General features: G+C 34.3%; 1 protein-coding gene and 2 pseudogenes across 1 annotated transcript; 1 reads left to right on the top strand and 2 right to left on the bottom strand.

Annotated features, from left to right (window-relative positions):
- Positions 1-495: 495 nt before the first annotated feature.
- LOC129895417 (E3 ubiquitin-protein ligase RSL1-like) lies at positions 496-3,615 on the top strand. Its single transcript, XM_055971134.1, has 3 exons — positions 496-1,537; positions 2,677-2,741; positions 3,356-3,615. Exons 1-3 carry the CDS (start codon positions 645-647, stop codon positions 3,373-3,375), a joined length of 978 nt encoding a protein of 325 aa, XP_055827109.1. The 5' UTR covers positions 496-644; the 3' UTR covers positions 3,376-3,615.
- A 513-nt stretch (positions 3,616-4,128) lies between these two features.
- On the bottom strand, positions 4,129-6,628 carry LOC129894920 (E3 ubiquitin-protein ligase RSL1-like; annotated as a pseudogene).
- A 1,258-nt stretch (positions 6,629-7,886) lies between these two features.
- Positions 7,887-18,751, bottom strand: LOC129893872 (probable LRR receptor-like serine/threonine-protein kinase At1g53420; annotated as a pseudogene).
- Between the last annotated feature and the right edge of the window lie 233 nt (positions 18,752-18,984).

Below are 18,984 nucleotides of genomic sequence, written 5' to 3'. Positions count from 1 at the left end.
TCTTAATTAGTTAGAACATAAAGCGAATATCTGATCTTAATAAAAACAAGAAACTCCTTTTATATCACAATATTTAAGTTTTGAGAATAAAATTACTTTTTGAAAAATGAATTTTATTTTCAAATTTAGTCTTGTCAATATGAATCTCAACTTCTCTTCTTGATGAAATGAATTTCAATTAGTAGCCGACCACAATACTCAAAGTTTTGAGAATAAATTACTTTTTAAACAAGGAATTTTATTTTAAAATTTATTAATATCACAATACTCAAATTCCGAGAATAAAATTACTTTTTGATAAATAAATTTTATTTTTCAAATTTTAAATTTATCTATATAAATCTCAACTTTTCTTTTTATCTAAAATCTCAAAATTAGTCAGAGGGAAAAAAACCCACTCCAATCAGTATCACAAAAGATTCCCAAAAAAAATAAATATATGCTCTTTTAGCAACGTTCAAATTTTCTCGAATTCGTAAAAGAAAAAAACTCATTCTCTTCTTCTTCTTCTTCACCAAATTAAAAAAAAAAAACCTTTATTTTCCTCAGAGTCGTAAGGGTTAATAACCCTTTTTATATTCCAACAATTTTTCACTCTATAAATATATGTTCTTGCATTGTTTAATGTAAAAAAAACTACAAAAATGGAAGTGGCAAGTTCTTCTTCTTTGGCTATGAAGATAATTGATATTGCAGACGACGATAACGATGATGTTTCAGTCATATATGAAACCCCAAAAGCTTCAGAAGGTAAAAGGAAAAAGTTTATTGAAACAATTTCAGTAGAAAATTACATTTGTTCAAAACCCAGCTGCAGTGGTACAAAAAAAGTGATGATTGATCTTTCTGATGAATACCCAGATGATGAAATTGAGTTTTTAGGTACCCAATTTGATCGAAAATCAAAAGGAATTTCGAATGAAATCGAGTTTTTGGGTACCAAATTTGTACAAAAATCCAATGACAATGAAGAGGTTGATAACTTGTTCACTTGTGATATTTGTGTTGATGAAAAGCCTATTAATGAAAATTTTAAGATAATGGGTTGTAGTCATTCTTATTGCAAAGAATGTATGGCTAAGTATGTTGGAGTGAAGCTTCAAGAAAATGTTTGTCGAATTTCGTGTCCTGTTTCTGGTTGTAATGGGAAATTAGAGCCGTATAATTGCCGTTCGATTTTGCCTAAAGAAGTTTTTGATAGATGGGGAGATGTGTTGTGTGAGGCAATGATTATGGGTTTGGAGAGATTTTATTGTCCGTTTAAGGATTGTTCAGCGCTTTTGATTGATGAAAATAGCAGTGATTGTGTTGTGATTCAGTCGGAATGTCCAGAATGTAGGAGGTTGTTCTGTGCAAAGTGTAAAGTTGGTTGGCATTCAGGGCTTGTGTGTGAAGAATTTCAAAAGTTGAACAAGGACGAGAGGGAAAAAGAGGATTTGCAGCTTATGCAACTTGCTAAGGGTCAAGCATGGCAGAGATGTCCGCAGTGTAGGATGTATGTCGCGAGGTCTGATGGTTGTGCCCAAATGGTTTGCAGGTTAGTTTGTTACATGATTTTCGTGTTTTCTATGTGTCCTGGAAAATTTTTGTGATCAATAGGTGGATGAAGGCTATTTGCGAGCCACCAATTCCAATTTTTATTTAATCATAGTGTTCGGATTAACTTGTACGTGCTTCAATTAATATCACGTGATACCTGCTACCTTCCACCAACATAACTATCGATTTAACTATGTCCAAATGGCAAACCTTGGACGCATGAGAAGAAATCGTCATGTCTTTATTGGAATTTGAACTTGAGATTTCATTATTTTTAACTTTTTGGTTTCACCCAGTGTCCAGAGCCTGCATTGAGCCCTGTGACTTCATTATACTTGTCTTTTAGATGTTTTAGTCTATTTGCTCAAATTCTGTTGTTTGCCTATAGTTAGAAGTAGTAAAAGTAAAAGATTACGTAAGGAGTGATAAAGAAAAACTTGGTTAGGGGAACCGAAGGTTAGGCTGACTAATTTAGTAGAGCAACACCTAAAAGGATTTATGCCTTACCCCTTGCCTTGTCTTTCAATGTTGCCAATTTCTGAGTACGTCATAATTGGAAAGGGAAGATCGAATCTAGAACGCAGGTTCTGACCTCAAATGACAGACAATTATCTCAAATGCCAAATATATAGCAACACGTCAAAATATCACTACTTTTTTAAGCTCAAATGCCAGTATATAGAACACTCTTGACAAATAGCTTTATTGTATGCTGAAAGAATTGTCTACTTGCTTATAAATTACTAGTTTCTAAGAATTTGATTGCTTGTTAGCGTACATACATATTTGATTTGCCATGGCTGATGAAGAAGGCTGAGGGAAGAGAGCTGACCGAAGCAAAGGAAGCTATGTATGTGTATGCGTATTTTTAGACGTGTTCTGCTGCTGGCTGCAATGGAATCTTGTGTGCTTGTGATTACATAGTTTCTTTAAAGCTATGATAAATCTAGCTAAGCAAAAATGCGTCGCCTTCTCTTTTGTTTTCAATAGCTTCATTGCTAATGTTCTTTGTCACACCAACCAACAATAAGGCCGATAACTTGGATGCTTTAATTCCACTTGTGGGCAATATGGTTGAATGCTGACTTTATCTCTATGTAGCCAAATTCTGATACATCATTGTTTTAACATTTGCAGGTGCGGATGTGGCTTTTGTTACAAATGTGGAGCTGAGTCAGCTAATCACCACTGCAAACGCTGTGGTACTTGAAGACATATTTCGTTTGAACTTTTTAATACTGTTCTTTCTTCTTTTTGTTCCCAAAAATATGAGTCTGCTGCAGATGTAGCACGCTGTTTAGAATATAATTGTGAGTTATACTTAGTGGCCTCTTTTCTCGAATACTCCAAAATTGTTGATGCACCCATGTCAGATTCTCCAAATGCACTGTTTTTGGAGTATCCGACACTCACGTGTCAACACTTTTGAAGAGTTTGAGGAACATAGTCCATAAATATGTATGCATATATTTCGCCATTCTTAGAAGATCCGCCGTGTTGTATAATATCATCAACCATACCCCAGTCCCAAACAAGTTAAGATAGGTTATATGAATCCCCACTTCTTGAGTTAAAGCTCATATCATAAGATCATTCGCTCTGTGTCCGGCCAAAAGAAGAACATATTATTGATTGTTCGAGTGACATTTATCTGTAAACTTATCTTACGATCTTTACACAAATAGCCATCCGGAAACACTGTTTACTGCGGTTGGGTGAATGACTATTTAGATTAATTCTCTTCAACATATCTACTGTCATCCGGGCAAACGGAAACTAACAGCACTAATATTGAGATGCTCTTTCGTATTTTCAGGTACATTGAACAGATTGTAGGTATCTCCAGGAATATAAAAACTGCAAATGCGCGATTTCTAGTTTTATCCTCGTTCTAGTGGTATTTTAGTGATAGGTTCTTATTTTGCTTGAATTGTGGATATAGAGTTTCAGATTTGTGGCTCAGGAGAGATGACTAAAGATATAGCTAAAATGACTTTCTTCTAATTATTTGTGTGAATGTTGTTGATTACTGATTTGGTAACTTCTTACCTAAATATATAACAACTATGTTTCAGTCATAAACAAGTTGGGATCGATTATATGAATTCTCATTGATCATGTAACTTTTAAATTCGCCTAGGGCTAAAATATAAAAATGAAGTAATGCAAGTTCTTTCACTTCTTACTTATAAAGATGAAGTTCACCAAACTAATGAATGCAAAACATGTCTCTCAGACAATCATTTATCACTTAACTATATTAAGTGAAGTATATTCTCACATTAATTTCTAATTTATTACACAAAAGAAACTTGAGGCATTTTCGGTTTGCACCATATATAATTGGTCAAGTGTACTTGAATTTTCGTCTTCCTCCTCCTCATCTTCCTCTTTTTCTTCTGTCTTTCTCTTCTTACTCCTCGTCTTCTCCTTGTTCTTCTTCCACTTCCAATTCCACCTCCTCGTCTTCTTCCTCTTCTATTTTATTCTTCCTCGTCTTCCTCTTCCTCTCCTTCTTGTTCTTCTTCCACTTCCAGTTCCACCTCCTCGTCTTCCTCTTCCTCTTCTATTTCCTCCTCATCTTCTTCTTCAACTTCCAACTCCTCCTCTTCGTACTACTACTTCAACTCCTCCTCCTCTTCGTCCCCGTTCTTCCACTATTACTACTCCTCTTCTTTGTCCCCCTTCTTCTTCTAAGACGACTCCTCCTCCTCCTCCTCCTCCTCTCTCTGTGATTGGGTGTTGTTGGAATTGGTTGAAAACACTCGAATAAGGGAGTGCCTAACATGCAACAATGCGTCGCCAAGCCATAAATTTAAGCAAATGGATTCAAATATAAATAAATAAAAAATATCACGTCTAATATAGAAATTTATGTGTCAAGAATATTCAATATAAGTTTATGTAAATAAAATATATTTATCTCCATAATGTAATGCAATTTTTCGGCGAATGAAATCAAGTTATACCCCTTTTAACAAAGGCAGCTACATCGATGGCATTACCTCACATTATATTTCGTTTATTGTGTTTCGATCAACTTCATTAACATGGTCCTTACCTATTTGGTTAACTAGTGAAATTTTGGATAAAAAATTCACGATAACCACTTTTATGTCCATGTAATTAAAAAATAATTATTGTCATGGAGTTTCAAATTACACTAGTAAAACATTAGAATATAACAAAATTTTCAATTTCAAATTTGAAACTACATGACAAAGACTTTTATATTGATAAAGCAATTGTAACTAATTTGCGCCTCATAAATATTTGTGAAAAGGGATTTCTTATGAAATTGCAAGTTAACTAAGGAGATCAGGGTAAAATCATCAACAAAATAAATAGAATAGTGATCATCATACATTACGTTAGGAGTGCAGATTACAAATTACTTTAAATAATTATGATAAGTAGCTAGCCCTTTAGTAATTAGTACAACTCACCCCTATGTTCCAAAAAGCACTTGAAAGTTGAAACAAAAGTAAAAAAAAAAAAAAAAAAAACAGAAAAAATTTAAAAACTTAGAAGTATAGTAAATGTCTTCTAAGTACCACAACTATTGCAGTAGTGATCACTTGTGTGAGCTCCACATTTGTAACAAAAGTCACATCCACACCTGCAATTGTGAAAAGACATCAATGATGCATTTAGATTCCAGTACACAATGATCTATGTTGCTCTTACTTTTTAAAAATTCAAATTATTTTTTATGTACATGACGTAAAATTTAATTGAAATTTTAATTTTAAAAGCAATGCCTTGCACAAAATTCTACATACGTCACTAACGTTTGGAAGATGCAATAAGCATCCGATGGGAAAGTCAATACTAACCAATTTGAAGGACTAATTTTACACATTTGATTTAACCGAAAAGCAAATGTGTGAAGTTAGATAACATAAGGATCAACACTGGAATAACATAACATTATCTATTTAGAACTAAGAGTGTTGCATATAAACCTATTAAAAAAGAAGTTGAGTACAACATATCATAACTGACTGCACCATGGGCTAGCTAGTCCATACAACTATTGCACGAGTGGAGTACTACTTAATCAAGTAGAGAAAAGCCAACATCATAGCTGGTTGCACAATGGGCTAGTCCATATATACAACCATTATACGAGGCCAAATATTAATTAGTCAAGTAGATAAACCAATTTGAGAGGGAGGCAACTATTGGGAACGGGTTGGGAACTTATGACTCAGAGATAAAATTTAGGGACTACTAGACCTAGACGTCTCGTACAATGACTATATTTAGACTACTCGTGGAGGGATTACTAGATACGACTCTCATGAATGAGGACGTTGAGACTATTGGAAAATAACAAGAATAATAACATTATCAATGCAATATCACAAGTGGGGTCTGAGGAGGGTTTGGTGTGTATACATTGTTGCTACTACCATTGAGACGGTCTCCGACGACTATTGGAAAACAATAAAAGAAAAAAACATAAAGATCATATGGACTAAAAACTAACCAGCATCTCATTTGTGCACAACCTTCTGATCTCTCAACATACATCCTACAACTTGGACATCTTTGCCATTCTTGACTCTTAACAAGTTGCATAAGTTGTATTCCTTCTACTTCCCTTTCATCTTTATTCAACTTCTCAAAATCTTTACACATAAATCCTGAATGCCATGGAACATTACACTTTGCACAAAACAACCTCCTACATTCCAGGCATTCCGATTGAGTAATAACAACAATCATATTTTCTACACCCGCGCATTCATTAATAAAAAGCGCGGAACAATCCTTAAATGGACAATAAAATTTCTCGTACCTCAAAATCATCGACTCACACAACAAGTCTCCCCACCTAACAAACACATCGTTAGGCAAAATGGAACCGCAATTATGCGGTTCCAATTGCCCGGCACGGAATTCTAGAGATGTTCTCTTGAAGCTTTGAGGATATGTACTTAGCAATGCAATTTTTGCAATAAGAATGATTGCAGCCTAATATTTTGAATATATCATTAGTAGCAGATTTCTCATCAACACAAATATCACACGTGAAAGTGTTACATTTTGGAATTGTGACTTCCATTGAAGCTTAATTAGTTTTTTTTTTTTTGGCATCAAGCCAATCTAAATAGATTTGGTGATGAAGAAGACAAAAAGTTTTTTTTTTTTGGGAAGTCCAAATGGATAACTCTTTCAACTTCTATGCAAAAGTTATTTTAAAAAAGTTTTAGTTATATACACCTACTGGTATAAATAGTTTTATATTTCTCATGTCATTTAAAAAGTATCTATGTAAATCTCCTTAAAATAGGAAGTTTGTAATCTTAAAAATATGACAGATTAATTATTATTATAACACATAAAATTGAGCTAATGATAGAAAAAAATTCTTATCAATATTATTATTTTTTACCCTTAAATTTTAGATATAACTCTAATTTTAATTAAATCTTTTTTTTTTGTAATTAGTTGGACTTTCAAAAGATATGGAAATCCTAAATATAAGGGTAAGAGAGTTTTATAGAAAGTGAATGACTTAAACAGAGAATGATCAAAATACGCAAGGAAAGATTTTGATGAGATTTGGAGCTAATTATATGGAAAGGATAATATTAAATATTTTAAGACAAAATCTAAAGAAAATTTCTTGAAATGTAGTTTCCTCTTTTATTTATGTTAGGAATTTAACAAATACTCTCTTTGTTCACTTTTACTCGGCACTTATTTCTAAAACAAATTTTTATTTTTTACTTTTGACATATTCAGAAAAAAATAATCTTTTTTCATGTTTTACCCTTAACATTAAATACTATTCTTCAAATTATTTTTCAAAATCTACTACTAAACATCAATTAATAGGGATAATATGGTAAAGTATCTATGTCAATAATTTCTTAATAGATGTGTCAAGTCAACCGTGACAAGTAAAACTTAACCGAGAGAGTATATTTTACCTATTTTTATTTACATAAAGAATTTAGGGAAAGTTTTTATTATGACATTTTTTTGAACAAAAGATAATTCCATTTTGAAAATCGTAATTGCATGAAATGTTATATAAAATTGTAGTTCAATTATTGATTTTTAAAATCTTCACTATTTTCTTTTATTCATTATTTGTCATTTTAAAGAAATTAAAGAATCTGATTACTTCCTAACTAACAAATAGTGATTTTAGTCCTTGGGTTACTTTTGATCCCTGCCTGTTACTTGTTATCTTATATATACATAAATATGAATTCTGTTAGAATTTTAACATCTATTAATCTCAAGGGTCAGAATCACATGTTTAAATTAATTGAAGGTTTAAAATGTCGAGTGAAATAATAAAGGGATCAAAACTACAATTACACATTAACTCAAGGAATAAAATAGCTATTTGCCCAACAAAATATTAAACACTGATATTAACATTAGCACCCTTAGTAGCATTTGAATCTTATACAATAATGACTTCAGTGCTAATCTGGACACAAATACAAGATTTAGGAGAGACGTACTATTTGATTCAGCCAAACCCGTAAGTACTTGCCTTGTAGCTCCGCCCCTGGACTCAAGCACATTGTTAAAGAAAGTATGATACTTCTCTATCTGAGTGGTATTTTATCAGCAGAACAATCAACCAAGACAAGATTTTGTAACCTTCTTCACCGAGATTCTTTTGCTTGATCAGAATGGTCTCGATAGAGTTTATCTAAAATCTCCACGATTTTAGACATGGTCGGTCTGAACGGCTCTGAATCTATGCATTGAATTGCTAATTCTAGAGTCTCTTCTGCTTCCGAGTTGTAATTCAGGCTTTTATCGACTAGTTTCATTAGATTTTTCATTCGATGAGCTATTTGTGCCTATAGTAGTCAAAACAAGCCAGTAACTTTGTCTGGTTTCCTAAATTAATGTACATAACTATTGCAGTTAGTTGAGTTTGTCTAGTTTCACTTACCTCATCCACGAGGTATTCTGTTTCACCACCTGCCCTCCGGGTAATGCTTGGCTTTCCGCTGACAAGTATAAGCATGACAACTCCAAAGCTATACACATCCGCGTTAGCTTCTAAGGGACGACCTTTAACTTCAGGCGCTGTGTATGAGCTGCAAAAGGCTTCAATTAGTGACAAGTGTAATTGCAATAGCCAGTGTCTACAAAGTTTTAACCAATTTGAAAACAAAAGCTGTCGAAGGCTATTACTAATTTGTTTTTGAAAGAGAGTGAAGGATCAAAACACACATAAAGTATCCCGTTTTTCCGAGTTTCAAAACTGAACTATCAGACGTGCTAGTTTCCTATCTGAACTATCAAAATATTATTTATCAAAACACACCTCAACTATCATGAGTTGTTCCCTTTTCCTACCTAATAGGAAAATGGAACAGTTGATAGTTGCCGTGTGTTTTGATGAATAATTGGTGATAGTTCAGATATAAAACTCAAAAAAAACGGAATATTTTTGGTGTGTTTTTGACTAATAACACACTTTCTAAAAGTGTTCCCTTACATTGTTTCTTTTGGCTTTTGCTTGTCATAAAGCTTTGCAAATCCAAAATCGCATATCTTTGGATTTAGATCATCATCAAGAAGAATGTACGCTGGTTTAATATTCCCGTGTATAACGGACTTCTCGTGAAGAAAAGATAAACCTTTTGCTAGACCAAGACAAATTCTTAATCTCGTTCGCCAATCTAGTTTTGCTCTATGTTTTTCTGAACCTGTAAGTAACCAAAGCTCAACTTTCAATCTGTACAGCTAAATCAAAATCGGCTTATTTACTACAACAACGGAGGCTCAACGAAGAAATATTTTTATAAACACAAGACGTTACCAAATAATGCTTCTTCAAGAGAGAGAGTTCCAATGCACTCATAGATAAGAAGAAGCTGGTTCTTTCCTGCACAGCATCCCATTAGTGTTACAAGATTTGGATGTTTGATGCCAATAATTGTACGACTCTTTTCCACAAACTCGCACATTCCTCCTTTTGTTGCCGAAAGCTTTTTAACTGCAATGGGAGTCCCATTCGAAAGCTTGCCCTGGATGTTGGTAAATTGTGAATCAGAGAAACAAAATAATTACTCACTCCGTTTCAATTTGTTTGTCTTGCTTCCTGTTTTAGTCTGTTTCAAAAAGAATGGTCTTTCCTTTTTGAGTAACTCTTTAATTCTAACTTTTCACTTGGCATGTTTAAGACCATAAGATTGAAGGACATTTTCTTAGCTTAAGACCACAAAATTCAAATGTCTTCTTTACTTTCTTAAACTAAAACTCCGTGCCAAGTAAAAATAAGCTAAACAAATTGAAACGGAGAGAGTACATATCTAGACGTTGAAGGTCATCCAACTAGCAAACGGAAAAAGGTTGTGCACAGTGCAGCTACAGGCTCTAACTGAAGATGTGAGGGGCATCGCGAAAACACAATATTTGTACTGCAACTTTTGTCATGAGAGAATATCATTTCGGAAAGAAAATGAAGAATACAAAGGCGGTAAATATGCCCCCTCAAGTGATGAACAAGTTTAATTTAACTAAGAAAAACTGTAAAAGACATCACAAAGAACACAAAAAAATCATAACCTATAATGAGTTCAGATTAGCTCACCGTATAGATGGTTCCAAAACCTCCCTCACCAAGCCGTTTCGCATTATCAAAATTATTTGTGGCGGCTTTAATTTTCCGATAGTTGTAAAGCCCTCCAGGGTACAATTCAACTTTTTCTTCCTCTATATCGACACATTAGTAAATAAACATCAGCGGAGTGGAAACAGAGAAGGTAAAGAAGCTTACTACAAATAAAGAGACTTATGATTCACATGAAGGTAATTAAAACCGATAACTATATAGAAATGTATCTTGGGCGTAACTATAACAACCAATGTGGGACAACATATCACCCTTCCATGATAAAAGTAGTGTTACCTTCCCGGCGTAATTTGTCTTGGTATCTCCAAGAAAAACCAATGAACAATATTAGAAAAAGTAATGCAAATCCTGAAATTCCAGCAAGCACTCCAATGGACAGTTGTGATTCAGCTGGTTCATAAATTGTTACCATGAAATATCAGTCACAAAATAGGGACCAAAACCATGTAAAACAGTAAACAGGCGATGGTAGCCTGGTGCACAAAGCATCCCGCGTCCACATAGGGTCCCGAGAAGGGCTCTGCTTCCATGGCTGGACCCGTGACCAATAGGTCACACGGAGACATCTTTACCGTTGCTCCAAGGCTCCCCTTTGTAAAAAAGGTGTTAACAGTTGGACATAAAATGAATACCTGGAGTTACTGTAATCGCAGATATAAGGGGCCCATAGTACACTGATGGGTACAACCTTGACCCTTTTCCAGACCAGTATAAGTGAATCTCGAGTTGATTGTTATGCACATAAGCAGTATATTCCTTTGTTATACCGATACTCACACCTTTTGCTTCTGTTTCGATGCTGAAGTTCCTCTGCACATTTTCTCCCTGCATAAATACTATCTAAAAATCTTCTATATGTTTGCTTATGGATCGACAAGATGGTTTTGGTACCTTACCTGGATATCTATGTCAAAGAGTCGCCCTGCTTTGCTATGCGAAACTTTATTATTGCTGTTAGATATTTCAGCAAAGTGAAGATTCACTTTGTACGTACCGGTTTTCAAACAAAATCCATAATATTTCAAAGAGATTGAGGATAAACGTGCTGTTCGATACAATTGGGCATCACCAGCACGAATTTCGCAGGTATCATTTAGCATGTACTTATCACGATTTGTCCATAAGAAGCTTCCCATACTACTATAGCCCCATTTTGAACTATTACTCTTGAAGAAAGTTGATTCACCACGTGGATGTATATCAGCTTCATAGTCACTTCCGTTAACTGATTGAGACTCACCGCCACAGTTTATGTACAAATGATCATCTACAAATGGATACACAAATTTTAGTACATGGTACATATAAGATCTTAAAATATGAGTAACTTTGATGTGGAAACGACAAACTAGCAAATAGCAATCTTATCATGAGTCATGACACAAACACGTTTAACTATTGAAATAATAAGTCCGTCACATTCAATCACGAAAGATGTATCTACGAAGTTAGTCATAAGGAACGTCACAACATAAGACGTATACTAAAATCACTTACATAACTGAGTTCCATTCTTACAATGGAAATCAACTTGGTCCTGCTTTGCAGCCCTATATTCAAATTTATGCACAAAGTTAAGTATAGAACTCGGACCAATTTTCTTCCGAGACTAAATTATTTCTTTTTTTTTTCCTCTTTGCAGAGATAGAAGTGGAAAAGCTTACTCTTCCATTTCATTGGAGCAGCACTTGAACAGATTCCTGTAAAGGCAATATAATTGGATTTGGAAATAGAAAAGCTACTAAGAAGAACATAAATAAGATTTTTCTCGATATGTGAAAATCACCCTTACAAGTTAGGATTTATCTTCTTTCCGGGGCTTATGTTCACATTTTTGAAATGGTTTTCAGAAAGATCCCTGCACTTTAACTTGGACGAGTGAGTGGAAAAATACGTTGTAGATATTAATGAAAAGAGAAAGCAGGCACAGAAAATCATGTTAAATCAAACATCAATTGGAAGAAATAAATGCCATGATGTTAACAACAATCGAATTATAATACAATTTCTGAACAAAAATTATATCCAAGTAATCGATAGAAGAGTAAAAAACAAGAACACAGAAAAAGAAATGTACTTACACGTATTTAGAAGCATTCATCCAAGCTGGAATTGTCTCATTGAGCTTATTTTTTCTTAGAAATCTGGAAACAATGGATCGGATCATGAAACTTAAACCAAGACAGAAAAAAGAAAAAAATGTGATAAAGATCAAGGTTTCGACATCACAGTGCACAAGTATTCATCAAAAGTGAACTATCACACAATTTCTGAATTCAAACAATATCAGAATCACACTATAATAATACATAAATATCGTAAGGTGCAATTAGTATGAAAACCAATGTTCACTTCAAAAGTTTTCCATCAATAGATCCGTCTAAGCTGTGATACAACAACAACATGCCTATTGTAGTCCCACAAAGTGAGGTCTAAGGAAGGTATGAGCATACACAGACTTTACCTCTCTACCTCAGATAGAGAGGTTGTTTCCCATAGACTCTGGGCTCAAGAAAACTAAGTCCAAAGCAGTCCCGAAAAAGAAGTAAGGGAAGAAGTACAAGAAACAACAGATAATAACAAAACAAGCAAATAGTAACAGAATGGAAACTACAACAAAACAATATCGATGTACAATATACAATAGATAGTAACAGAAATTAGTATCAGCTGTTATGGAAAAACAAAACTTGAGTTTTGAGATGTTTTGAGTCTTGAGATGTATAAACTATTAGTGGCTTCAAGAAGAAAGATATAGCCAAATGGAAATAGGTATTGAAGCTTTTCTTGCAGTGATGAATTTTATATTCACATTTCATTACAAAAGTAAGATCACCCTTTATATTTATTGATTAGTTAGAGAAGCAAGATCGCTTACATAAATTCCAGCGAGTTGTTAACAGCTTCTGGAATTGCACCATACAAATGATTGAAACTCAAGTCCCTGCATCAGGGAAAAAGAAAGTAGTATTACTTTATTATACATTTGTTCAGCACACTCAATCAAGTTGTTTTTCCACTTTGTTCCATGCACTTCAACTATTTTTTAAAAAAATATACTGTATAACGTCAAACAGAACGGAGCAATACAAAGATACCACACTTCAAGAGTTTAGCCTGACGGACCTCTTCTATCCATAAACGACTTACTTTCTCATAAACCTCATAATATTAGATACTTTTTTTCCCTTCAAATTGGGGGTAGGGGAAGGGGAAATGGGGGAGGGAATCATAATGTGGAGAATCGAAACCTTACCAACAGGGTGAAAATTCAAGTAGTCAACCAACTGAGCTACTAAGATTCCGCTCATAATATTAGATGTTGAAACACGGGATTGCGGAGACTTTAATAAGAAGGGTTTGATCATGAAGGGTCGTTTGGTAGAGCGTATGAGTATAATACTGAATATGGTATATTAGTAATACTGAGATTATTTCTTATCCACTATTTGGTTTGGTGTATTAAGGGCAGCTTTGTCTTTAACCATGCTTATCCATGTATTAATAGCCCTTGTATTACTAATACCATGACTAACACATGTATTAGATTTTCTAATACATTCTACAAACGACCCCAAAGAGTTTCATATGAAAAAAGTAGAGTCAGAGAGAACATTTGACGCATCGACTTTCCCACACGCCTTTTTCTTTGTAAAGTAAATGAATATGGAGATATTTACTGCAGAAAGCTGTCTTACAGATATTGTAGGCCAGAAATATTCCATATCCAATCAGGGATGCTGGTATTTATTAAGCAATTCCTCAATGTCCTAGATAAACGGAAAATAGAATCGTATTTTAGGATAAGAGCAAAAGAAAAACTATTACTCCAATAAACATGAAAGTTTTGGATGCCACGGGACTCACAAAGCTCTCAAAGATCCCATTCCGGATAAATCTGGAAATGAGGAGTTACCTCCAACTGAGTCACTGATATACCTGAAAGTAGTAATGATATAATCCATAATAATTCAAAGTTTGGGAGAACTCCTTTCAAGGATTCGTATATCGGAAAAGCTACAGGATTTTACAGTGTTGTTAGACTCTTCAGCTTTGAGAACTGGCTATGGAAAGGTCCAGAAAAACTATTCCCCATCAGATTCCTTCTCAAAATGTGCAGAAAAAAAAATCAATAGTCTTGATTAAAAACATGCATAGATGGTATAAAAGTGTATAGTTACTTTGTGAGTTTTACATGATACGCAGATGTTGCCACTCTGAAAAAATATCCGGGATTGTGTCATTAAGGTTGTTCCCTCTCACATTGCTATAGAGAAAGAAGATTAATCCAAGTGATTTAAACCTCTAATCTGAAGATCTATATTCTTGACCTCAGCTAGCAAGTAAACACTCCAACTTTGAGTATGAACATCTAGACACCTCAACTCATCTCCACCATGGCAGTTGAACGCTCCAACATACAAAATGATCATCTAGACATCTCCAAAATTTATGTATCACATCAGCGTCGGGTGTCCACGAGACACATTGGGATGAGTTGGGGTGTTTAATTGCCAGTTGAGGTGTCTAGAATGTGCACTCTCAAAGTTGGAGTCCTTACTTGCCATCTAAGGCCAAGTTTGAGAGTAGATACTTACAAGTATGTCATTTTATTCAAACTCTTGAAGCTCGGCGGCAAGGCACCAATAAATTCATTGTTCTGTAAGTGCCTGAAATCATTTACTACATAATAATAAGTATCCATATATTCTTTGTTAACCTTGAACGAAACTCTATCCAGTAAGATGTGATTCAAATTTAGCAGCTTCTGCGTTCCCACAATTACAGCCAGCTCTAAAAACATACAAGGAATGAGTAGAATTGTTTTGTTTCGGATATATTTTTACTTCGACAGACAAATGTTGGTTGGGAATGTTGAAAGCCCTCTTACCAGGACCAGGGCATAGACCGAAAGAAAACATATTTATCCTATTGTATGTAGCTAAGTACATTCACCCAAAAGTAACCAACAAAAATATACTTACAACTCCTCAAGATTCACAAGATTTCCAAGCTGGTGCGGGAGTTTATCCGAGAGTTGATTATCCGCCAGGTACCTAATTGAGAAGGCAAATAGATGGGGATTCAAGTTTGCGCTAAACCAAATTGAAAGTAGCAATAAGGATATTATCAAGGCTTTTACAATCCGATGAGACTCCCAATATTTCCCAGCTCATATGGAATTTTCTCCGATAAGAAATTATAGCTCAAATCTCTGAAAGGACAAGAAGGAAAAAAAAATATGAACTAAGGCGACTAGATAGTAATAATTTATTTCGGAATAGAAAGGACAATATAAGATGCAGCTTTAGACTTACAAATATTCCAAATGTCGGAGAGAACCCAATTCTGGAGGAATTTTTCCGTTGAAGAAGTTTTTGCACAGATATCTGTAGTGGCAACAAAAGTTAGATTTTAATGATTAAATACAATCCCAAAGTACAAGTTTGAGTGAATTTTGATCCATGTTAACTCTGAATTAGTTGACATGTAAACATGCAGAGTTAAAAGGAATCAAAGGTGCTAGCTCATTGTCGTGATTGAAGCCCCTGTTAGCTCTCCTAAGTACTAATCCATAGAGTACACGTGAAACTACTATTCCAAATAGTTCTTAGGTCTTCATTTTTCACAATATCCCTCATCTAAGCTAATAGAATTGTCACCATTAGATTATCAAATATTCTTCACTCTCAATTTTCGTTGTTAGAACGCCAATGATCTAACCGTTCTTAAATCTTACAAACACCAACATAAGGACATAATTAGGTAAGTCAATGACTTACATGCTTCTTAAATATGTCATCTGATCAAAGAAAGGTGGAATACTTCCGCTCAATGAGTTATCACAGAGAGAACTGTCAAACAAAACATCATAAGCATCAGAGGTAATTCAAGAAAAAGAATTCCTTACTTAGCTTCGTTGTAAGCATAGTAATGAAAGACTTGAAAAATAGATAAATAAGTTTCTTATGGACACAGTAAAGGATGGAGAATATAATAAAAAGTTTGCAGCCGAAGTTATGAAACTACTCACAAGTCTGATAAACTCTTCAGATATTGAAATGATTCAGGAATTGATCCACGGAACTTGTTTCCATTCAAATAACTGTGATCAACCAAAGTAGATAGATCCATAAAGGATATTACATTATCGAATCTTGGATATACATTGCACTAATTTTTGTAATGCTTTCCTACTAATGCATATGTTTTGGGGCATGCATTCCATTTTTTCCACACCTGCCTCGAAATATAAATGCCTACCGGTCATAGTATTAAAAAAGGGGCATTCCAGTTCAGTAAAGCTCCCGGGGAAGGGGCAGACCACAAGGATATATTGTACGCAGCCTTTCCCTGCATTTCTGCAAGAGGCTGTTTCCACGACTTGAACCCGTCACCTTCTGGTACATGGCAGCAACTTTCAAATTTACTCCAAGGATCACCTTCGAAAAGCACAATACAAATAAGAATTTAGGTATTCTTACAGGGTTTTTAAATATTTGAGGTCTCCAATCTTCTTAGGGATCCGACCTTCTAATCGTCTATTGGAGAAATCACTGCAGTTCATTATGTTGCAAAAACATCAATCAGAACTCGATGTTGCATAGTTAAAAACAAATGCGACAAATTTTAACTCCCTTGGTACCACAACTTCAAAAAATAATAATGAGCACAAAACAAAACCTGCACATATTTGGCATGAATGGTACAAACTCAAAACAAACCTCTAATACTTCAACATCATGAATCTGGAGTACCATTCAAACTTTCTATTAATATGAATCATTCACATGAGTAAACTTTTGCTTTATTAGCATAAGAACCTTCATTAGAATACTAATTCCAAGATATATGTAATCACCTGTGAAAAATTCAAGTAGCAATAGTGGTTCAAATCCTAACAGAGACAAAAAAACATTTGGTGATTTCTTTTCATCTGTGCTAGCCTTGGTGGATGGAATTACTGTTGAATTTGGCAAGATTCTAGATGAATTAATTTGAATATTTGGTAGGAAGATAATTCTTCTTTGGTATAAAAAGTCAAGTTAGGAAATTTGTAGTTGAAATATTGGTAAACCATTAAATGGTTTCACAAAATAAACCTTGACATTTTTAACCCATAGTGATGTCATGGGTGACATCAAGAGGAAGATTTCATTCCTATTAATAGGTAGCTCTTGGTTCATTTGTAAGACACCTCTCACTTTGCCTTCTCATCCTCTAAGACATTTGATGTTCTTTCTCTCTTGTAGTGTTTCACTTGTATTCTTTTGGAGTGAAATAAATATTGGTTGGTTGTGTCCGAAGATTAAACAAAAGAAAATAAACTTTTGGCAACCTCGTAAATTTCTGATGTTTTTTTTATTATTGTTTCATTTACTATGTATTATTTATCTTTAGATATAGCAGTTGTGATTTCATCACTCTCTATATATTCAGCTTCAGCAACAGTTATCTGGTACTTGTTGGTGGGAGGTGGCAGATATCACGTGGACCTTATATATAATACTAATTCTGCGATATATGTAATCTACTGTGAAAAATTCAAGTAGCAGTAATGGTTCAAATCTAGCAAAGACAAAAACGCAAGGTGATTTCTTTTCATTTGTCCTAATTTTGCTGGACAGAGTTACCTGGTACCTATTAGATAACAAAAATCACGTGGAATTACTCGAGGTGCACGCAAACTAGCCCAACACCACGGTTATAAAAAAAAAAGCACCATGAGTATATATTGCTCTCTATGAACAAATCTCCTAAACTCCCAAAAAATGGGTCACTAATTATATCAGTGCAAATTATAATTAGAAAAATAGATGAATGTAATCCAATCGCTGTCTCCAGCTCATTCAATCAAAGGACTTGTAATATTTCGAAATAACATATTACTCAGCAAGTCAATTAACAAGAATAGCAGTCGAGAAATATACCCAAAAAAAATAAATGACAATAATAGTAAATAAGTTGGATTAGAAGAGATACATGTGCACCACTCGACATCTTTTATGTTCCTCAGGATAACAATCGCAAGTAACGGCATTTGAACTTTCAATATTACAACTTAGGCGTAATATTCCCCAAGAACACCCAAGCAGCTCATTGATGATATCCTCTGGCATCCAAATGCAGAAAAATTGTATCAGCACAGAAAAAAATAAATTAAAATGAATTTGTGAGATTTCAGGATGTTGTTCTATTGGTAAAAGAAAACAAGCAGAAAAAATGTTTTCACAAATAACCGAGTCCAATATCGAATTATCAACCAAGGTTAAACACGAATCACAACTGGATACACATGATGAACTTAGAAGTACGACATAAAAGGCTAGAGTAGCTTTAAAGACTAAGACAGTCGCAATCTTACCATCTTCTCTGGCAAGAGGAGGTATTATTTTTGTTATACTTTGATTATACCAAGTTGTTGTACAGATATTGCGTAGAGGGCCGTGAGTAGCCTGTTCCACGGTCACCTCACAATGGACCAAAAGCAGCAAAAGAGAAACGAAAATCCTGTAAACATACGTTAACATTGCCATATTAGCTCACAAGAAATGATAGTTCCTCAAATATGTGCCCATACCTTTATAATAGCATTCTTTCTTCAAGTATACCCAATAATACAATAATAATAGCATAACTAGTATAGTCCCACAAAGTTGGGTACGGGCAAGATAGAGCATATCTAGATCTTATGCCAACCACAATGTTAGAGACGTCATTTCCGTTACACGCTCGGCTCAAGAAAAAACATTTCCTATAACAAACTCAAATTAATATATAATGATCATTAACCTATGTTATCCAGACTCTTCAAAAATATT

Source organism: Solanum dulcamara, chromosome 7, assembly GCF_947179165.1.
Source record: "Solanum dulcamara chromosome 7, daSolDulc1.2, whole genome shotgun sequence".
Taxonomy (NCBI): Eukaryota; Viridiplantae; Streptophyta; class Magnoliopsida; order Solanales; family Solanaceae; genus Solanum; species Solanum dulcamara.
The sequence above is the reverse complement of the archived record's forward strand: the minus strand, read 5'-3'. Positions and strand labels throughout refer to the sequence as shown.

Bases quoted from the DNA above. Each gene is read 5' to 3' on its own strand.
- LOC129895417 (XM_055971134.1), top strand. From the start codon at position 645: ATGGAAGTGGCAAGTTCTTCTTCTTTGGCTATGAAGATAATTGATATT. The intron at 1,538-2,676 runs GTTAGTTTGTTA...TAACATTTGCAG, and splicing joins TGTGCCCAAATGGTTTGCAG to GTGCGGATGTGGCTTTTGTT. The intron at 2,742-3,355 runs GTACTTGAAGAC...TCGTATTTTCAG, and splicing joins TCACCACTGCAAACGCTGTG to GTACATTGAACAGATTGTAG.